We start from the raw sequence: 21,792 nt of genomic DNA, 5'->3' as shown, positions 1-21,792 counted from the left end.
GGGAGACCTTTATTCCATCTTCAGGGAGTCGCCGCCTTCTCGCCTTCCTGAGCAGGACACAAACCCTAACAAGACAGGAAAAAAGACTAAAAACGGAGCCCTCCCGCCGGCCCTTGCCAGGATCCATCGCACCTCCATGGCCCTAGGGCCACCGGAGACGACGCGGACCTGCGCCGGCGCCGGCGAGAGGTTGGAACCCTAGCTTTCTTTCTTTAAGGACGAGGGAGGAGCGACTTGAGGATCTGTTTGTTTTATCTTCGGGTATGTCTCCCTTATGACCTTTATTAGGAATAAACTAATAACCTTCTTGTGTAGTTCCAATCACCATCAATAAAATGTGTTGTGACTACCATGTAGCTATCTTGTTATTGAGAAGTCCAACAAACCGTTGCGAGGCACACTCTTTCACATGATTTCATGAAAAAACAGTTTGTGCTTGGCTTCTCTCCAAAATAACTGCATACACCATCTCTAGTGGTGGTTCTTCTAGAGGGCACATAGAAACGTGAACAGGTCTTTTCCACCATTTTCGAAAAATCAACCTTTTCGTATGAGCAAAGGGATGCTCGTCTTCGATGATCATTTCAACAATAGCTTTTCTAATTACTTCTAGGTCAAATTCATATTTGGGGATGGACTAGATCTATTGGAGTATTGGGCCTCAAGTCCTATACGATCAACAGACTGAAAGCCCGCTCATGTGGGCACACACGAGATTCTTCAGTTTTACGGCTAACCGAGGCTATAAACCAAATCCAATTTACTAAATCGGGTAGCTAGATCTAGAAACCAATTTTTCTGTTGCTAACTCAAAAAACGATGAATTTAGTTTATTTATTTTGGGTTCGGTTTGGTTTTTTATTCTTTTCTTTTTGTTTTATGCCCAGCCCTAAGGCTGCATGTATATAGAGGATTCGGTTGGGAAACCGAGGCCCACGTGCCCCATGTGTCCCAACCCCTCCCCATTTCACACTATCTTTTTAGAGAAGACCATCATGACTAGACATGCGGCAGGAAATTAATGAACACACATTTTTAGGTAAGTTGTAGCACGTACTTCCTTAACTTCAATGTCCTGGCTAAGGATAATTTCGAGGACTCCGGGTCATTGTGTTTGACCTTTCTGACACAGAGATAACCCTGTTTGTTATCATGTTCGTGCTTGACTACCATGCCAGCAATTGTGTACTTGTGCGTACATCTCCGCCATTATTATGAATGTACATATATAAATTTGTTAATGTGGTTACACATATGTTTCTTTTCATGGTTGTATTTGCAGATATTCAAAGCCATGTAGAGTGCCACAAGACCTTCCTGAATCCTTCGTAAAACATGTTGCACATATGCCGCTTTGCTTGTTGGCTGCCGTTGGTCTTTACGTTCAACCTCATGCGAATCATTCATAAAACATGTTGTTCATAAGTTGCTTGGCTTTTTGGATACAATTGTCCGCTTATCACTTGCAAAGTATTTTATTTTATTTATATACTTGTGTTTTTTTGCGGGGTTATCATACTTGTATTAATTGTTTATATTGAGATCCCACCCGTGAGACAGGTTGCAGGTGAACCTACTCCTTGGCATATTCTCATCTTTTTTGTGTGTGCGGCAAATCCTTTTTTCTCGTAGCTTTTGTGTTGCTAATGATTTGCCTTAATAAAATCTGACTAACAAAGAACAAAAGTCACACTAGATGTTTGCAATACGTCGCTGTGGTGATTTCTCCTTTGCTAGGCCCCACATTTTAAAACATACTCCCTTGACCTTAGTTCAAAGTTGCGATACTTATTTTGGATCGGAGGGGGGTACTATTTTACATGACCACTTGTTTGGAACATGTTAACCTTTATTATTTTTTAAACACGAACATCTCTTTGAATTATATGGACATTTCACGAGAATAATTTTAAATATATGAACATCATATTCAAATGCACGGATATTATTTTGATGTATGTGAGTATAATTTCTTTTCACATACAATAACTTTTCTCTAAAGTATATATTTTACAGCACACTAAGACTTTACAAATAATTAAACTGATTATATAAAATTAGTGAAATAAATTTGTACTTCTTAAGGGTTTTTTATGTAGTATTTTCAGGGGAAATTTTTATATAGCAAAAGGACAAATTCAGGTTTTGAGGAAGTCATATAAGGAGTACCCGGGTCCGGTGTATGGCCCAGTGAGCAATGAGCCCACATCGACCGAGTAGGCAAAAAAAGAAAGACCGAGCGGACAAAAATGAACTAAACCGCCATAAAGCGCAAAAATAGTTTCACGCCGTTGCCGGGGATCGAACCCGGGTCACCCGCGTGACAGGCGGGAATACTTACCACTATACTACAACGACTGAATTGTGTAAGTTTTCAATTACTCCTTAGTTATAAATATTCCCGCAGAAATCAATTACTACATCGTAGCAGCCACGGTCGCCGGTGGAGTTCAGCACCAGCGCATACCGAGCCTTCATCGATCGTACTACGACTACGAGCGGAAATGCCAAACGTACGGCCGGGAAGATGTCTACAGGGTCTTTGATCCGTTCATTGGTGAGACGATGGCGTTGCGAGATGGGGTGATATTTACAAAGCTACGTGGATTCTTCGGTGTGATCATGGAAACAGATTGTCTAGAGATTGTTAATTTTTGAAAGACTCGGCATTATAGCTTGTCTGTGGTGGCATCAGTATTACTAGAAATTGAAGAGCTAGCTTCCTCGGTTTTTTTTTTGATATTCAACATGTAAACCGACCAGCTAATGTATCGGTCCATCTTTGTGCAAAACATGCATGCACTCTGACGATTACCGAAAGTTGAACTGGTTCGAGACCCTCTTTCCTGCTCACCAGCTTGTTAGTAATGATGCCAGGAATTCATTGGTTGAATAAATCTCTCTGATTGAAACACAAAAAGAATGTCTACAGACTAGAGTACAGGCTGGGACCACGGAGGGCCGACCCTGTTCCCGTAGCTGTTTCGTAGGGATTTTTCGTATCTTCCCCGGATGGGACGTGGCAGGCGCTTTCCAAGAGCCAAGACGGAACTCGACGTGCGCGACGCATATATTCAAACGCAAGCTGACGGCCGCGCCCCTCTCCTCGATCGCCACCTCCACTAGCAGCAGCACCACATTCCTTCCTTCCCGCCCCCCGATAACCTCCTCCTCCCCGCTTCGGATCTCACCACCACCACCACGTCCGATCCGGCACTCCATTCCAACCCCAGTCGCCCGATGACGCAGACCCCCAGCGCCCACGCCGCCACGCCGGCGCCTCAACCTCCCGCCGAGGGCGCCGGGCTGTCCGAGGCCATCGTGGCCGCGCTGCCGCCGGACCCGTACGACCAGCTGGAGGTGGCCCGCAAGATCACCGCCGTGGCCGTGGCCGCGCGCGCCTCCCGCCTGGAGCACGAGGCCGCGCGCCTCCGCCAGAAGCTGGCCGACAAGGACCGCCTCGCCGCCGAGCTCGCCGACAGGGCCGAGGAGCTCGACCAGGCCCTCCGCGACGCCGACGCCCGCCTCCGCGCCGTCCTCGATGACAACGTACGTGACCTCGACCGCCTCGCCGCCTCGGTTTTGCCGGTTGCTAGCTGGTGCTGAGATTTTGTCGTTGGTCTTCTTCTTCTTGTCGTGTAGGCTAAGCTGGTGAAGGAGAGGGACTCGCTCGTCCAGACGTCCAGGAAGCTGGCCAGGGACCTCTCCAAGGTGACGCCATTTGTGATCTGCGATCACACGGCTGTTCTCCTCGCGTTTACTATCACTAACTTTTCTGGTGGGTTTCCGCTTGCAGCTGGAGACGTTCAAGAGACACCTGATGCAGACACTGGGGGACGACAATTCTTCAGTAAGCTCCTCCAGTTTAAACCGATCCTCTGTCCCCTGTTTCTGTCGGGCAATGGCCACTGTTGCCGTCCTCTGTAACCGAAGACCAGTGTATGCATTGCTAGTATTTAGTCATGAATCATTACGTGTCTCGTGCTCTGCAGAGTCAGGAGACAGTGGACATCAGGACCTGCGAGCAATCGGTCGCCAAAGCAAGTTCCTGGAGAGGTATATATTCTTTTGATCACTGCTCTCCCTCTTGGACAATGTTCATCTCTAGCAGCTCATTGTGCTCCATCTGTGTTAACTAATTCTTCTCGCGACCACCCCGAAGACGACGCGTCCGCGAGCAATAATCCTGCTCCTGCATCCACCACCCGAGCCGACGGATCTTCGGAAGCCGAAAGCGTGAACCAGGAAGGTATGCGCTCAGTCACGATCAACAACATTCCAATAATACGTATCTGCAGTGCAGCACAACTACAGGATTCTGAACAATGCTTCTGTTGTGTGCACGTTGACAGTGGCAAGGCCGTTCGAGCAGAAGCTCACCATCACGCACATGACCCCGCGCCTCATCGCCGACCCGGCGCCGAAGCAGAGGTCCTCCTCCGCGGCCTCCGCCCGGAGATACTCCACCGCCGTGTCCCCGAAGCTGGCGTCCCGCGCCTCTTCCCCTCGACGGTACTCCACGGCCGTGTCGCCGAAGCTGTCGTCCGGCAGCAGCGGCGCCGGCGCCGCCACTTCCCCGCGGCTCGAAGGCCACATGGCGATGTCGGCGTGGCTCCCCTCCAGCAAGATGTCCTCTGCGGCCAACTCGCCCCCTCGTGGGCACTCAGTCTCAGGTAGTCCTTTTTGTTCGACACAAGAGTTCATCAGCATTCACAGGAGCTAGCTCATTCATCTGGAGATTGCTCTTCATTCTCTCCGCTAAGTACGTAGTTGTTCTTCTGTTTTTGGTTTCAGGGCGCACGACGAGGATAGATGGCAAGGAGTTCTTCCGTCAAGCGAGGTAGCTCTCGTTTCCTTTTGGTATACCATAGCCTGCAAAACATTGGATTCTTGGTACGAAAACATGTCATCAATTTATTTGTCTCCTTTTTTCTTCATCCGCAGGAGCCGTCTGTCGTACGAACAGTTTGCTGCTTTCCTCGCCAACATCAAGGAGCTCAACGCTCACAGGCAATCCCAAGAGGTAACCCTCACTTTCAGTTTCCAGCTGTATTTGTGGTTTCTTTCGGATACAGATCTTGAGGTATACTTATACTATATTGGTGTGGTGGTGCAGGAGACCCTCGAAAAGGCAGACCAGATCTTCGGCGCAGAAAACAAGGACCTCCTCCTCTCATTTCAGGGCCTGCTTAGCCGTAGCCTCACGTAACACACACACACACACACACCCACAGGCAATTTTATACCACCTGAATGCAATGCAGAAAGTGAAAATTATGTGCACTTTGTATGCAGAATAATCATCTGTTCATCGCAAAAGTAAAGAAATAATCGTCATTTCTTCATCACACAAAGAACTGGAGCAGCTCTTCTGCCATCCAAATAGGTTGTGTTTTGCGCTCCTTGTTGTAATTGACACGATTTTGCCCTATGAATAGAAAAAAGATCAAAGGGGGTCACACATGGTAGTGATCACAAACAGTCAGCTACAGAGCTGCTGCTGCACACCAAGATTGAGCAGGGTTTCCTTGCAATGATAAGAGAATGAAACATTACAATTCAGATTCAGAAGTCAAGAACAATACCAGCTTTCACATTCCTGAGAGTCGTAAGTCGTAACTAAAAACAGATGCCAGATTTCAACCTTTCAAATGTCACTTTTGATGACCGACGACTATCTCAGTGTCAGTGGTCGAGGGGGGCTTAGAAGCATCCAATGCACATGCAGTTTGAAGCTTCCTAAGCAATATCCAGACCGGTATATGTACAAGACGGAGAATATCCGTGGAAAATTTGAGGCCGTGCTCAAGCATACTTCTGGATTATGTACATGGGATTTTAGCTTGTGCTGCGAGTCGCACTATCTAGTTTTGCTCGGGGAGTATATGTAGTTTTATGTGACTGTAAGGCAGGATGATGGTTTTTGTAGATGGGCCGCCATGAGCTTGCATCTGCTATTCTTCTCCTCTTCACTCCCTCTTGGTTAGCGTCTTTTTAAGGCCTCTCAAGATCTTTGCAAACCATATCGTGTTCATGATGAGTAGTATTGTGGGCACGCCAAATATCAGAACGCGGCTGAAGGTCCGCATCTGCATCACCTGTCAATAATTCAGATCAAACTTAGTGTCAGAATCATCGATGTGATATTTGCCACATAGTTATGTGCTGGAACAGAAGTAGGAATTACGTCATCATAGTGGAAGTAGATGTGGTAGAACAAGTAGATGAAGAGAATTATCCGTGCCACCTGTATTACACAAATGGTTGACTATGTTAGAGAGAAAATTGTGGTAAAGCATGACCAAAGTAAAGCAAGCCAAAAGAAAAAAATGGAATCAGAAACAGGAACACACAAGGGCCTAGCAAGAAACAAAAACCAAAGACAAAACCAAAGAACCTAGGGATAACCTACTGAAGAGAGCATAGTTAAACTAAAATTACAGCATGGCCTCGGCACAGAAACATCTGGGGGTATAATAGCATTAATATTTCAACTTGTACGATAAGTTTCTGTAAATCACAAGACCAATTGCTAATACTGTATCCCATTCCCCAAGCCGAGTTAGCAAATGTCCAATGTGAGTTATACAGAACACAAACATAATACAAAAAACCATCTATTACAAAGCTTGAGGTATTCCACTAGCTGCAATTTTTAAAAGGGAATAGTGGAATAGAGTGTATAAAACAGTTGACAAACCTTAGCTTGAAGCAAATTCAACAAAATTATTTTTTTGATCTGGGTATACAATTTGAAATGCTCATTAATGTATGCACACGTTGAGGCATACTGAAGAGTGAGGACTAATTAACTTGTGGTCAGTTGCGTGAAAAATAACGTGCATTCTATAACTACTTTGTAGAAACTTCCACTTACCAGCCATGCAACAACCATTAAGCTACCGTTCACAACATAGGCCTTGGATCTTTTCAGTCCAGCAGTATCAAGATACCTTCATAACAGAAGGTAACAGGAAAGATCAGATCGAATGAAATAACAATAATGACCCAGAAATATTGTGCATTCATTGAATCAAATCAAATACCAGCGGAGGTTGATTCCAGGTGTGGTTCCTTCAGAGATGAGAACCATGTATGTATACAACTGGCCTTCCCCAGAATTCACAGAATAGACTATGGAAACAAGTGATAGGAAGTGATGAAGAACCTGGCAATGATCAACCCGTAATGAATAATACATACAAAAAATGCAGCAATGATAATTGAACAAATACAATGAATATTAACACGTGTGTCAAGGATGCAACCCAGAAATATCACATAAGGGCACTTACATACTCCATTCCACCTAGAGAAGGATAAACCCAAAATATCATTGCAATGTCAGTGATGAAGTACCCAACAGATACCTGGACAAATGAAATTAAGCCGATATGAGGCAAATAGACAATGCATGCCAACATAGTCATTTCTTGAATGGGAACAAAATAGTACTTTACCGCTAGTGTAATATTAGAGAGGTTTGAACTCCGGAAAGTTACTGGTCCATCCAGCTTATCAGAGTATAGGTCGGAAAAGAATACTAGGTACACTGACATGAATGTGATGAAAATTGCATGGACAGTGGAGATGCCCCTAGAATAGGTGAAAGATCGGTCGTGAGTAGATATGTCAATAAGCACATGGTGAAATTGGACATAAATTTTGCAGACAGATGGCTTCACCTGTTGTTCCACTCAAGCTTTTGGGCTTTTGTAAGAGAAGCATAACACTTGTAGAAGAATGAACTGACTAAGTGTGTGATGTCATAGATCTGCAAACCAAAAGGAAATTTGTAGCCAAGAAAGTAGCTAGAGTTCTGGTACATAGAGATCAATCATAACTTGTTCCATGCAAGAATTTCAGGGTTAACATAAATGTAAAATAAAACAAGAGAAAATCATAGGTTGCAGTGTGGATAGTGCAAAGGGTTTTGAAAAGTCAAACTCTGAAAACAATGCTAGAAGTGATGATTATCATCTGCATGCTGCTATCTACTTTGTTACATCGCAGAATAGTGAAAATTGCTTTTGGAGGCCAAGCTCCATGGAGGCCTCCAAATGCAAAATTCAAAAATCATGAAAATTCATATTTTTACATTTCAAAATTTTTTGAAAACAATACAGAGATAGATGAAGGCATAGTGCACAAGTGTGTAAATTTTCAGGATGAAATACGTTGAAATGAGGGCTGTGCAAAATAGACAAATCTGGGGCTTTTTAAACATGGTACTATTCATCTTCTCAGACCATGAATTTGTCTTTTTTGTACAGGTCGCTTTTCAACGTATTTCATCCTGAAATTTTACGCACATACGTCTCACATCCTTGTTTACTTGTACAAAAAAAATTTACGCACATACGTCGCACATACGTAATTTTTTGATTTTTTTTAAATCGGCCTCCTTGGAGGCCGAAAGCCAAAACGCCATTCTCGCAGAATAGTTAATAACTTACTACATATACATACCACTATTGCCTAAAGGATACAAATGGTACACAAGGTATTGTAAGGGATCCTGGCATACACAGACACACACAAAGGGCAAATAATAGGAAATTATTGCGGTACTAAACATATATGGTAATACACTGAGGCCAACCTGTATAATACAGATTAAAAACAAATATACATTGTGATTCAACTTCTGTTTCCCATGGTAGCCAAATATTGATTAAAAATGGTTAATATATTGATAGGATTAGGTTAATTTTTGTTTGCTAAACCGTAACATGCTTAGTTTTGAAAATCTTGTATTGAGTATCCGAATTTAACTGCTCATACTAAACAAAAACAAAAACGTTACAAGCCAAAACAAACTGTTAAATCTATTGCATGACTCTAATCTGAAAATTCATCACAGCTTGTATGTGAGTTTAAACCTTACATTACTTCAACCGATTTCAGATGCATCCGCGGCTTAGGATCGGATGTGGTGGGTAGCCATCGACATATTCCTAATTAGATCTCAGGCTAAACTGAGAATTTGCATATCCTACATTAGTTCTTTACAGAAACCTGCTTATACTAACAGCCATATATAGTACAAATGGTGTTCGGTAGTCCATAATTTTCACATAGTGAAGTTAAGCAAAAATGCAATAAAACTAACATCTATTTGTTTCTTCCATCTAAATACATGAATCATGTGAGCATCACTAAATTCACTGGTGACATGATCATAAATGTCAACAAATAAGAGGGGGGCAAAATAATACCATCTTGCACATCAGGATCCCACCAAGCATAGCAGTGTACGAAACATATGCATCTGCAAGAAGGTATTCCTTAACCAGTGACTCTGCTTTGTACGAGTAGGCCTTAGCCGCCATAACAGAGGTTGTGGACAGATCCATCAATTCCTATATCTTGACTCAGCAGCCTGACGAAAGAGACAAGTCACATAACAAGGTACATTTTGAGCCATAGAGAAGCCAGAATTATAAAATGCCCACGCTAAGATTAAAGATAGTTTTTGTGACATCCAGTTGACCGTAGAAGAAGAACCAAGATATGGGTCATTGCTAAACAGTACTCGGAATAGTCTTCCATTCCATGAAGTACAACACCCAACTGTCACTTGAATGCATAATGGTAAAGTACACGAATCCGACCACATGAAGAAGCTGAAGCCAAATAAATAATCAATCCCTGTCATGTGTCACTTTCACCGGAATAAAATAGCAAGCAGAAGCATGCACCAAAGATTGAGTCCATACTCTATACTGGAAGACTGGAAGCTGTGAATAAAGCAACGACGTAGTGCCGAAGCCAATGAATGGATCCTATTAACAATTGCTAGAGCCACAGTTTAAGTAAGATAGTCATTGAGGTCCCCATAAACAGCTACGAATCCAAAACGATATCAGCTAATTGCATGCTTGACAGCGATCCCTCTAAACACTAAAATTCAGGTACTATATTGGAGAATGTATCGAATCCAAAACAACTCATAACAGCGTGTGGCACTTGTAATCACGCGCACAACTCGCAGGAAAATGGTACTCGAAGATGAGTAACACGGAGAAGATACGTCCACAAACCTGACTAAATAAGGCAACGCACAAAGCGCACGAAGGAGTCAAGATGAATACAGGGGATGGGGGTCGGAAAAGGTGCGCAAGAGGGGCAACCTTTTGAGGCGTCATTCAAACCGCCAGCTCGGAAAAAAACATCCGCACGTTGCGACCAATTGGGGCACCGAATCGATGCCCGGACGACAATGGCACGCGCCGTCGCCCGGAAGAAAACACCACAGCGATCAAAAGGAAACAGCCCCGAGTCCCGGAAGGCAGGCACGCCGCCGCGCGCGACCGATAATAACCGAAACCAAAAATCCGAGGAAACGGCGAAAAAAACAGGCGAAACCTCCCGCCGTCGCATTGCGCACGGGCGGCGGAGGCACGCGATCGACGCCCGAAACTCCATCATCGGAGCCATCAATCCCACCGACGAACAGGCCTACGCCGCCACGACCGACCCCCAGACCTCGCCGTATCCCGAACGTGGCAACCCGAAGCAGGAGCCGGGACGAAAGCGAGGCGCGCCTCGGAGCCACGTCGCGCCCCACGATTTTTGCGGCGGGGCAGGACCGATCGGCGGGGAAAATTCGACGAGCGGCGGGCGGGCGGGCACGGAGGAACAGAGCGGGAGCGGGAGCGGGAGGAGGCATTAGTACCTTGCGGTTATGGCGGTCGGCGGGGAGGGGCGAGGTTCCGGCGGTGCAAAGCAATCGGGGGCGGGGTGGGTTGGATGGAGAGGGTGGCTATATTTCGCCTCCTCCGGCACCACGCCTCGCCTCGCCTCGCCCGTTGCGCAAGCCACAAAGGAAAAGGAGAATGACGGGGGCGAGAGGGAGATGGCCTGACGGGATTATAATGGCCAATTTATATTTAGGATGCCCTGCCCTGCCCTGCCATGGAAAGGGGGAGAGAAATAATTTCGAACTGAGCCGAGGGGGCAAGGAGTGTTACCAGATGCTTGCGCAAAGGGGGCGCGTTAAAAGTTAATTAAAAATAGTATCGGTGGAAACTAAAAATGACCTGCGATAAAAAATGAGACGGATGTAATTGAATGATTTTTTTGTATATTTTCAAACAAATGGTCTTTTTATATAATATAAACCAGTAAGTTAGCATCATAATAACTTTTCTAATAATGCTCCGCCTAAGGATGACAATTTTATCCATGGGCATGGATATCCGACCCAAATGAATAGAATTCGGATATGCTTTTGTGTCCATGGGCGGTGCCTAAACCCGACCCAATTGCTCGTGGCTAGGGCATGAATATAATCGTGTACCCGTGGGTATACCCAAAGTCGACCCGATAGTATGACTTAATGGGCTAAAATTTGCTATCCCTACCCCATAGTCACATGTCCCACTGTAATTTTACACTTTGTTATCTAAAACATGCAAAAGTAAATACACAATCCTCGTCGTAACTTTTATTAGTTGACATTCAATCCCCTCCGTAACATACTCTAACGCCCCTTCCCTTATTTTATCACCTTATTAAATGACCCGTCATTTTCATCTGTTAGAAAAATACTAAATGATCTTAGGTTGTTAGTGGACATTGATTTACCATAAATGAAGCCTAGTGGAGCTTATGTTAACGTTGTGTTATGTCTTATTTATATGTCTCGAGAAGGACCCAATGAATATCCATCGGGTTTGGACATGGATACAATTTTTCACCCGTGGAATTTTTCATGGACGGGCAAAGACTGTCTTCATGGATATGGATATGGATTTGATATTGTTCAATCCGATCCAAATCTGACCCATTGCCATCCTTAGCTCCACCTACGAAACTTGTTACGAATAAGCTACGTAACGTTCCTTCTAATCCTCCCCCCCCCCCCAATTTCAATTAGGGTGGGGTCCCTCCTTCCCTCTCATTTCCAATGAAAAAACGCCAACTGAGCAATCCCCCGTAAACATGTGTAACTTTGCGTGGATGTAGCATTGCCCTAATTTTTCTTACAGTATAATGAACTTGGCCGAGGGTGCAGGGATGATTTTGCGATGTTAAGGAGGAACATTAATAAGTGGGTGGAATTGTATGGCAGATTGTAACAGTGGGTGGTTAAGCTCCTCAACAACATTATCATGACCCTTCCTCTTTAGCTTAGATGAATCCAGGACCTTTTAATTGTAAGTTGCATACTCCTGGCCATTTCACCATCACCCGTGAATTGATGAAAAATACATCCAAGATATGCAATTTCTTTGTATAATCTTTCTTTGTATAATCTTGAAATACATATGTACTCCTTGATTAACCCTCCTCTCTCCAAAATCGCTTCATGGCGCCCACCATGGATGGATGCCATCACCACCTCGTACACCAACTCTCTCTGCCACAACCCGTCATCCTCTCTCTCTCTTTTCTCCCTTCTACAGCGGGCTGCCATTTGTACTGTCAATTATATGTCGGCCACCGCCTAGTTATCGAGCTCTCTGTGGCCTACTTTATCCCTGCACATCCCTAACAATTGACTTCTACCGCCATTGACCAGGTCTGAAGGTCCCCCAATGGCCATCTCCTCATTTTATCTCCTCCAATCGTCACTCCCGCCACAATCACCTAGGTCTAGAGGCCACTGCGGCATTCTCTGTCAGTGTCCCTATGGGACCAGTACTATGCGGGACCAACGTACTCACAGACTGGAGAAATTTCATTATAAGAAAAAGAATTACTCGACACATGGCCCAAATCAGACGGCACAACTCCATCCTACCAAAGATTCAAAGGCTCAAACAAAGTTGAAGGGGGGAGGGGAGTGGGGCGGGTACTGACTAGTGGTTGCTGGGCTTTAATTATTCAATAAATTAAAGCCCAACAATCACTATAGTCAGTAAAATCAAGCCTTACAAGAGATGGGCTATCTAGTGGTTCATTCACAACGGGGAAATCATAGAATCAGACTTCATAGTGTATTTGTAAATAGTTGGAACTTGCATGCTCTGTGGCTAACGCTGCCTCTAAAGGTTAAAGTTTTTTTAGTGGTATTGGCACTCATTCAACATGGCACCATGGGGGCCACGTCATAGTATTATTCATATTTATGAATTGGCTACAATGTCGTAGCAAATCATTCCATTCTTCAAATTGAGATGTGCTACACCTACAGAATATTTTCTACAGAAATATATTAGAGGCTCGGGTAGAGGGATATGTCATTTTTAAGGGAGGAGGGCTCTGCGTGGAAATCAGGTGGGATTAATGGGGAAAGGACACATAAGTCTTTTCTTTTTCCTAAGTGAGACGTGAGCTAAGGTTTCTTTTTTGTGAGCGAACATGCTGCCCGTTCATTTCCCATGTACGAATATCAAAGCAACTAAGCATGATATGTGTTAGTCATTGTTCGCTCACATGCATCCTTCTGAGTAAACTACAAGCTGGCGACACTAAAGGGTTCGCTCAAGATGACGATTTTAGCGAACACATTCGAGATGATAAATTCTGTTTTTAGAGCATGAAAATCTCCACCAGTTTTTCTTAGATGTAGGATGAAAATTTCCTTCTGCCAGCATGGCATATCGGAACAAGTTGAAATTTTAGACTGACAATTCTCCATGTTGCATTGTTGCAATTCCCTGAAAATAAATCCCGACAATTTTTCTGCTAGCATGGCAATTTTTTCTTTACAACACGACACATCTTTATACAATAGCATGGCAAATATATCTGTTTTAGCATGAGTGAAAGTGGTTTTTTGAGGGTACAAACGCTGAACGCGGATTCGCTCGGATAACCTCCCTGAGCTGCTGTTGGCGCGTTATTCGGGTCTTTTTTTTTATGGGGACACATAAGTCAGTAGGCTTCCGTCAGTAAACTTCCCTGGTTAGGATCTTCGCTTCAAGCTAAAGCATTGGAGATTCGAGAAGATGTGCCTCGCTTTCCTCTCTGTCGTGGTATCTAATTGGAGTTCTGACTTGTGCAACTACACCTCTCCTGTAAGAATTGGATGCTATCAGCTCTCTGTCATTTTCAATCGCTAGTCGTTTTCAGGAAATGTGCACTAGAAGGACAGGGGGCAAGGCAATCACCAGGGCTGTTCGTGAGAAAAAATGCGGCCACTGCTTAGTTGGGTCGATATTTCCCATCTGAGTCGAATACCCAGAAGTTCGGGGTGCAACATTTTTATAGCATCTGTGCAATAAACTCCAGCAACCACTTTGACAAACACGACGATCTGCTCCGTGTTCATCTAAAAAAACACGACAGGGACAGGCAAAACTACCACGAAAAGGAAAACACCACAACTTCTGCAACATGCAACTACCCTGACGTTTTCCCTGGAAAACAGCACGTGTTCGCAACCAATAGTCGTCCAATGATATATCGTACTCCCTCCGATCCAAAATAAGTGTTGCAGCTTTGAACTAGGATTGAACTAACCTTAGTTCAAAGCTGAGACACTTATTTTGGATCGGAGGGAGTACTATTATGCTATTCAGGTTTACTGATGAAAGGCAGATGAAATCTATTATGCAACCGACATTCAGCCGTTCATGTGAAAATCCATAGTTAGTTCGAGCTTAACACAATACTGAAGCTGAGATGAGATTCAAAACATGCCGAGTACCACAAGGAACAAGGTCATTCTAGATAGTTTGAAACGGATAGAAGAAAACATCGAAACCATAGCTCTGCTATATGGTCTTTGGGGGTTTCCTTCCTTGCTAAGGTCAGGTTCTTTAGTCTTCAGTTTCTTCACCATGAGTTAGTGTTTCTACGTTTTGTATCCAGATACCGCCGGCCTGAGTAAGTTCCCTGCACAATTTAAAATAAAATTGGCATGGTGATAATTCATTGGACAGGGACAATCTATCGGCAAGATACGACAGCATCAACTAAGGCACTTGTGCCTGCATTGCTACTGAGGTTACCATGAGATGGACACCAAAATTTCAGTTGAAATGTTCTTTCTGGACTCAGCTTAAGATCATTTTTTATACAGAAAATACTTTCTTAAAAGGTACAATGACTCATAATAGCGTCTTTAAAAGTTCAAAGTAGAGCACCTATTCTTTTCGTTAGTGTCTTCATGCTCGTCCAACACAACGGCCCCTTTTCCTGCACATACAGAAACAAGTTCCAATGATTTTTTGTGTGAATTCACATTAGTATTAGTTATAACCAAGTTTGCATGCATCATCAAGTCCCATTTCCCGGTATATACACCCAAGAAAGTATGTGTTTCCTTGGCCATATAATAAAGTCTCTGTACCACTACCATGCCTTTAAAAAGGCCATTGAATATACTGGATCAGTAGGATGTTTGTTTCATTTAGCTGATTATATAGATACAGAAACCTACAACTACGATTTTAATGCTCCAATCGAATCAGGACCGGTGGCGCTGTATGCCTGTATGATTCTAGCAAAAGGCGCACTTAACAAACTGAATCTTATACAATCATACATACCCGCGAGTCGAGGTCCTGACATTCTCATTGCTGAGGCTCTTCACTTTGTTGCACACGTACTCAACACTCTCACTGAGAGTGGCCTTCCTGTCCTCTTCGAAATTCCAAAGCTGGGCTACAATGGTTCTGTCACTCAGCTTGCCACATTCCTTTAACTCCAAGAAACTATTCACCAAAGCCTTCACCAAAGCCTTGTAAGACTCTTCCCCCCATGTAGCCCGCAGCTCTTGTAGCTTAATGTCATCGTCATTAATGGTCCCCTAATCACACACGTAGCAGTGTAGCACATAACTTGTCACCTACGAGAATCGACGTACCATAAGCTATAGTCTGTACAGGAACTCAGCGTACCTCAGAAATGCCTCCAACCGTGTCAGTCTTGAAGGGATACCACTCTGGGTTCATGAGCTGCTCCTGCCAAAATTTGCACAGCCGAGAAGCTTCTGCCTCGGCTTCTTTGCGGAGAAACTTCTGAAGGCATGCCAGTAGGAATGGCCTCTCACTCAACTGCCCCATGTACTTTACTGCGATATTCTGTCTACCAACACCACCCATATCAAGAAATCCCTGGACATCAACTTATGATGTCAATTTTAATTTTATAAACTTTCGCATGGTGTGACAGGAATGCATGTAGCATCTAATGTTGATTAAAGGGTGAAAATGATTATGGATATGACTGAACCTTGATGAGCTCAGCGTTGATATTTGAAGTCTCTTCTCTAACATCGCGAAGCTCCGCACTCAAACCTTGTTCAAGATTGTTCATAGCACACAGAATTTCCGCAGCCTGATGATCCTCAGCATCTTCACCAGCTTGTCCCTCAGATTGCCGTTTTCTTTTCTGCACTGACGTTCTTTGCACCTGCTTCTATAGCAATGTAGCGGGGTAAGTATGGCAGAATAGGAAAAGCAAGAGAATGGCCACTCACTATACTAGTCTAGCAATGAGTGACCCAAAATGCACTCATTTTTACAGTACTTCACATAAATATCCAACAAGATGATAGTCGCAATCAGTAAAATGAAGAACACTTCTAAAAGAGCATAGACACGAGGGAGCCAACAAGGCATAAAAGTGCAACTCAAAATGTGCAGAATAATTGCTTTGCAAAATAGTTGCTGTAATCAGATGAGCAGAACTATCTTGCAAAGGATCTATAACCATTCTTTTTTTTTTGGAAAAGGAGGATTTCCCCCGGCCTCTGCATCCGAAATCTATAAGCATTCATGGCATCACATTCTTCCGAAGCAGTAAAGACCAGTAACACACTATCCCTAGTATGATAACAAATCAGATCACTGAACACATTGACTTAGAATTATCACATTCACAGATAAGTATTTACTTACCCTTCCAGACTGGTTATGTTCACGACCACTCCCCTGTGCCGGCGTATGCCTTGCCTCACTTGCTTGGAGCTTTCTCTTTAGAGACTGAATCTCTGCTTCCTGCTCTTCATTCCTTTTAACGAGCTCCTCCTTTGCAGCGACGAGTTGAAGCCTTGCTGTCCATGATTTTATCAAAATGGTACGAATGATGCCACGGTTTTCTTATCACTAGTGCAAGTGCAATGCACAGTTTTGTTAGCGTGTGTGACAGGAGATTTCTAAACATGCGAGTAATTACAGATTGGTAGGATTGACTGGTAACTATTTGGGGGCTTCAGATAGCAGATAACTGATTGGAATAAACATCATTGGAGCAACGTTGGCTGTTCGATTTGATGGCTAGGATTAAAACTTTGCCTTCAGAGAAATGGTGTTACAGGGCAAACAATATATGAGGATCCTAAGCAAACAGAGCAGCGGTTACCCTTGTGTTCTTGCTCCACCTTCTCCTTTTCTTCGAGGACTCTGTGAAGCGCGCTGTGGATGCCGTTGTATTCATGGCTGCAGTACTCGTGGTAGTTCATCTTGGAGCAAACATATGAACCGAGTCCAGAGAGGCGCGCAAGCCAGTCGCTGCTTGCATCTCCGGTCTCTGCCATGAGCGCCGATAGTCTGTAGGTGCACGGGCATAGTACCACGGCAAAGATTAATTCGAGTTTTATCCACTGGATAGAGTAGAAATCGACTGTCTCGCTTCAGCAAATGACCAAACGCGGGAACCCCCAAGATTCCTAGTGAAAAGAGGGGGGAAATGCAGGTTCTTGCGATTTTTTCAAGGGAGGGGGGAAAAGGTTAGGGCTTCCGTACCAAGAGAAGAAACCGGCCCGGTGGAGGCCGCGTGGCTTCGCCGGAAGGACGGACGCTCCTGCTTATTATTCTGCTTCCTCTACGGCGCCGGGAGGGAGGGAGGATGATTGATTGCTCACTGCATTGTGCCTGCGTTTGGTACTCGCTGCTCGAGGTTGGGTTCTTGTTTCTTTCCTCGAGGGGGAGAAGAGGGAGAAGCGCGTGCGTGTAAACGTGGGGTGAGCTTCCGGCTCGCCTTCCCGGAAGTGGCGCTCGTAGTCGTTGGGGACCCACATGTCAGTCAGAGAAACAACTGGCAGCCTCGGATGTTGTTTTTACCACACCCAACAAAGGAGCACTACGAACGTCACCACCCATATTCACAACGCTTTCAATGTTGTACACCTGTGCAGCACAAGAGCAACGCTAATGTCAAAAACGATCTTATATTATTAGACGAGAAGAGTACTATTCAAACAGAAAGAACAAGAAACTTTCAGTAGCCACAACTCACAACTTCGACATGTTCTCAGCATTCATCGGGGATAACTCAAGTGTGTAGCATGAGATGTAGGGTGTGATTGGATCCGAGTCCTCGGCCTCATACTGGTAGTCCGCTGCCGCCTCGTGTGGACATGAGATGAGAAAAAATTCAGCCTGGCGATGATGTGTTTGGTTGGTGTCTGACCACACATAGATCTTTGCAATGCGGTGTATAAGATTATCTCTAGGATGATAGCAAATAGGCTTAAAAAATCTTCTTGGGGTGATTTCTCTAACACATAGTGCTTTTGTGCCTGCCTTATCACAGATAAAGTGTTGGTAGCATACGAGTGATTTCATGCAATAAAGAAGAAAATCCATGGTTCTAATGGCTACAGTGCAACGACCCCGTTTGGATACTCTAACTTAGCTAGAGGTTAGAGTTAGTTTCTAGCTCATGACTAACCCTAAACTAACTCTACTCAAAGAGGTGGGTTAGATGTAACTATCTCAAACTAGCCCTCGTGTTTGGGTACTTTAGGGCTGTTCGAGCTCAAACTAGCTCAAACTAACTCTACTCATGTATCCAAACAGGGCCAATGAAGTTGGATATGACGAAAGCTTATGGCAGAGTAGAATGGAGATTTTTGAAGGCCATGATGATGAGGATGGAACTTCATGTGCAATGGGTGGACCTAATTATGGAGTGTGTTTCCTCGGTCAGCTACGGAGTTAGATTTAATGATGCCGAGACTGAGGAATTCCTCCCAACAAGAGGACTGAGAAGGGAGACCCACTCTCCCCGTATCTGTTCTTGTTGAGTTCGAAAGGCCTTTCAAGTATGCTTTCCCATGAGGAGGAAGTTGGGGGGGATTGAAGGTATAAAAGTTTGCATAAATGCGCCCCCTCTATTTCTCATCTTTTATTTGCACACGACTCTTTGATATTGTAAGTGCATCTAGTGCCACTCCTGGTTGATTTTGGAGTATTGACGACAAACCTGGTTGAGGGACTAATGTGTTTGTGAGAATTGCAGGATAACACAGGTAGAAGTCCCTCATTGATTCGGTTTTCCTACCGGAGATGACCCCTAAAAATGTATGAAGACATTGAAGTCAAAGGTGGTATGTGAAGACATTCACATTGAAGACTATGACAAGAGAAGACATCGCGTGAAGACTATGGAGCGTGAAGACTTAGTTGTTTCGTCGTTCTTTTTCTTCTTTGTTGAGTCATAGGAACCACCGTACCGTTAAGTGGGGTCCAAGTAAACCAGTCAGAATGACTGAAGTGACGCTTAACCAAAATCCTATGTCTTCGAGTGAAGACAATGAGAGCAAATCTTATCCAGAGCTGGATAAAGTCAGCTTTGCTTGTAGCTCAAGTAAAGTTGTCGTGTGTGTTTGAAATCTGACCGTTGGAACACGTGTCAATTCCTTAGTGACCCAGGGTCATTTCGGACAAATCAGGTCGGGTTGCCTAGTGGCTATAAATAGCCCACCCCCTACACCATAAATTGGTTGGCTGCTCAGAGTTAGTGCATGGCTTTTGTCGTTTGAGAGCAACCCACCTCGAAGCCTTTGAGAGAGAAATCCTTGCGAGGACAAAGCCCTAAACACCCAGAGCCAAAGAGTGTTAGGCATCACTTGAAGGAAATATGCCCTAGAGGCAATAATAAAGTTATTATTTATTTCCTTATATCATGATAAATGTTTATTATTCATGCTAGAATTGTATTAACCGGAAACATAATACATGTGTGAATACATAGACAAACAGAGTGTCACTAGTATGCCTCTACTTGACTAGCTCATTAATCAAAGATGGTTATGTTTCCTAACCATGGACAAAGAGTTGTCATTTGATTAACGGGATCACATCATTAGTTGAATGATCTGATTGACATGACCCATTCCATTAGCTTAGCACCCGATCGTTTAGTATGTTGCTATTGCTTTCTTCATGACTTATACATGTTCCTATGACTATGAGATTATGCAACTCCCATTTGTCAGAGGAACACTTTGTGTGCTACCAAACGTCACAACGTAAATGGGTGATTATAAAGGTACTCTACAGGTGTCTCCAAAGGTACATGTTGGGTTGGCGTATTTCGAGATTAGGATTTGTCACTCTGATTATCGGAGAGGTATCTCTGGGCCCTCTCGGTAATGCACATCACATAAGCCTTGCAAGCATTGCAACTAATGAGTTAGTTGCGAGATGATGTATTACGAAACGAGTAAAGAGACTTGCCGGTAACGAGATTGAACTAGGTATTGAGATACCGACGATCGAATCTCGGGCAAGTAACATACCGATGACAAAGGGAACAACGTATGTTGTTATGCGGTCTGACCGATAAAGATCTTCGTAGAATATGTAGGAGCCAATATGAGCATCCAGGTTCCGCTATTGGTTATTGACCGGAGACGTGTCTCGGTCATGTCTACATTATTCTCGAACCCGCAGGGTCCGCACGCTTAAGGTTTCGATGATAGTTATATTATGAGTTTATGACTTTTGATGTATCGAAGTTAGTTCGGAGTCACGGATGTGATCACGGACATGACGAGGAGTCTCGAAATGGTCGAGACATAAAGATTGATATATTGGACGGCTATATTCGGACATCGGAAGTGTTCCGGGGAAGTTTCGGATAAAATCGGAGCACCGGGGGGTTACCGGAACCCCCTCGGGGGTTAATGGGCCTCATGGGCCTAAAGTGGAGAAGAGGAGGGGCTGCCAGGGCAGACCGCGCGCCCCCTCTCCCCCTAGTCCGAATTGGACAAGGAGGGAGGGGCGGCGCCCCCCTCTCCTCTCTCCATTCCTTCCCCTTCTCCTAATTGGACAAGGAAAGGGAGGGGAGTCCTACTCCCGGTAGGAGTAGGACTCCTCCTGCGCGCCTCCTACTAGGACCGGCCGCACCCCCCCCTTGGATCCTTTATGTACGGAGGCAAGAGGCACCCCATACACACAAGTTGATCCGCGTGATCATATTCTTAGCCGTGTGCGGTGCCCCCTTCCACCATAGTCCTCGATAATATTGTAGCGGTGCTTAGGCGAAGCCCTGCGACGGTAGTACATCAAGATCGTCACCACGCCGTCGTGCTGACGGAACTCTTCCCTGACACTTTGCTGGATCGGAGTCTGGGGATCGTCATCGTGCTGAACGTGTGCTAGAACTCGGAGGTGCCGTAGTTTCGGTGCTTGATCGGTCGGGCCGTGGAGACGTACGACTACATCAACCAAACGCTTCCGTTGTCGATCTACAAGGGTACGTAGATCACACTCTCCCCCTCTCGTTGCTATGCATCACCATGATCTTGCGTGTGCGTAGGAATTTTTTTCGAAATTACTACGTTACCCAATAGTGGCATCCGAGCCTAGGTTTTATATGTTGATGTTATATGCACGAGTAGAACACAAGTGAGTTGTGGGTGATATAAGTCATACTGCTTACCAGCATGTCATACTTTGGTTCGGCGGTATTGTTGGACGAAGCGGCCCGGACCGACATTACGCGTACGCTTACGCGAGACCAGTTCTCCCGACATGCTTTGCACATAGTGGGACAATGAGAACAACAACAAGAAGAAGAAGAGCAAGGAATATGATTCTGACGACAACAAGAAGAAGAAATACTCAAAGTCTTCTTCCAAGTCTTCATCACACAAGAAGAGCTCAT

The 21,792-nt window shown here is 44.5% G+C and overlaps 3 protein-coding genes and 1 non-coding gene across 6 annotated transcripts; 1 reads left to right on the top strand and 3 right to left on the bottom strand.

Annotated features, from left to right (window-relative positions):
- Window positions 1-2,286: 2,286 nt before the first annotated feature.
- TRNAD-GUC lies at window positions 2,287-2,358 on the bottom strand. The gene has a single exon. It is a non-coding gene; the product is annotated as a tRNA-Asp (tRNA).
- A 743-nt stretch (window positions 2,359-3,101) lies between these two features.
- LOC125544891 (uncharacterized protein At4g15545-like) lies at window positions 3,102-5,354 on the top strand. Its single transcript, XM_048708677.1, has 9 exons — window positions 3,102-3,549; window positions 3,643-3,711; window positions 3,797-3,850; window positions 3,993-4,056; window positions 4,163-4,249; window positions 4,353-4,673; window positions 4,795-4,840; window positions 4,945-5,023; window positions 5,117-5,354. Exons 1-9 carry the CDS (start codon window positions 3,241-3,243, stop codon window positions 5,207-5,209), a joined length of 1,122 nt encoding a protein of 373 aa, XP_048564634.1. The 5' UTR covers window positions 3,102-3,240; the 3' UTR covers window positions 5,210-5,354.
- Window positions 5,355-5,616: 262 nt separating this feature from the next.
- LOC125544892 (TLC domain-containing protein 4-like) lies at window positions 5,617-10,878 on the bottom strand. Its single transcript, XM_048708678.1, has 9 exons — window positions 10,679-10,878; window positions 9,219-9,382; window positions 7,686-7,774; window positions 7,461-7,596; window positions 7,296-7,370; window positions 7,047-7,168; window positions 6,878-6,953; window positions 6,188-6,247; window positions 5,617-6,098 (listed from the first exon to the last, which is right to left on the bottom strand). The coding sequence occupies exons 2-9, from the start codon at window positions 9,354-9,356 to the stop codon at window positions 5,970-5,972; spliced, it is 825 nt and encodes a 274-aa protein (XP_048564635.1). The 5' UTR covers window positions 9,357-9,382; window positions 10,679-10,878; the 3' UTR covers window positions 5,617-5,969.
- Window positions 10,879-14,472: 3,594 nt separating this feature from the next.
- Window positions 14,473-17,838, bottom strand: LOC125544890 (factor of DNA methylation 1-like). 3 transcript variants are annotated; one of them, XM_048708675.1, is made up of 8 exons: window positions 17,643-17,838; window positions 17,260-17,447; window positions 16,797-16,951; window positions 16,129-16,311; window positions 15,795-16,010; window positions 15,444-15,703; window positions 15,039-15,090; window positions 14,473-14,787 (listed from the first exon to the last, which is right to left on the bottom strand). In XM_048708675.1, exons 2-7 carry the CDS (start codon window positions 17,432-17,434, stop codon window positions 15,060-15,062), a joined length of 1,020 nt encoding a protein of 339 aa, XP_048564632.1. In that variant the 5' UTR covers window positions 17,435-17,447; window positions 17,643-17,838; the 3' UTR covers window positions 14,473-14,787; window positions 15,039-15,059. The 3 variants fall into 3 exon arrangements, with proteins under 3 accessions (XP_048564632.1, XP_048564633.1, XP_048564631.1); XM_048708676.1 differs by having other exon boundaries at window positions 16,129-16,308; window positions 17,643-17,837; XM_048708674.1 differs by having other exon boundaries at window positions 16,129-16,314; window positions 17,643-17,836.
- Window positions 17,839-21,792: the final 3,954 nt, after the last annotated feature.

Source organism: Triticum urartu, chromosome 3, assembly GCF_003073215.2.
Source record: "Triticum urartu cultivar G1812 chromosome 3, Tu2.1, whole genome shotgun sequence".
NCBI classification, from domain to species: domain Eukaryota; kingdom Viridiplantae; phylum Streptophyta; class Magnoliopsida; order Poales; family Poaceae; genus Triticum; species Triticum urartu.
This window is presented reverse-complemented; position numbering and strand designations above follow the sequence as displayed.

Coding starts and splice junctions, on each gene's coding strand:
- LOC125544891 (XM_048708677.1), top strand. CDS start 3,241: ATGACGCAGACCCCCAGCGCCCACGCCGCCACGCCGGCGCCTCAACCT. Junction 3,712..3,796: donor TGGCCAGGGACCTCTCCAAG/GTGACGCCATTT, acceptor TTCCGCTTGCAG/CTGGAGACGTTCAAGAGACA. Junction 5,024..5,116: donor CTCACAGGCAATCCCAAGAG/GTAACCCTCACT, acceptor GTGGTGGTGCAG/GAGACCCTCGAAAAGGCAGA.
- LOC125544892 (XM_048708678.1), bottom strand. CDS start 9,356: ATGGATCTGTCCACAACCTCTGTTATGGCGGCTAAGGCCTACTCGTAC. Junction 7,371..7,460: donor TCTCTAATATTACACTAGCG/GTAAAGTACTAT, acceptor TCATTTGTCCAG/GTATCTGTTGGGTACTTCAT. Junction 6,099..6,187: donor TCTACTTCCACTATGATGAC/GTAATTCCTACT, acceptor AATTATTGACAG/GTGATGCAGATGCGGACCTT.
- LOC125544890 (XM_048708674.1), bottom strand. CDS start 17,434: ATGGCAGAGACCGGAGATGCAAGCAGCGACTGGCTTGCGCGCCTCTCT. Junction 16,952..17,259: donor GGTGGAGCAAGAACACAAGG/GTAACCGCTGCT, acceptor AATCATGGACAG/CAAGGCTTCAACTCGTCGCT. Junction 15,091..15,443: donor GTCAGGACCTCGACTCGCGG/GTATGTATGATT, acceptor CTGTATGTGCAG/GAAAAGGGGCCGTTGTGTTG.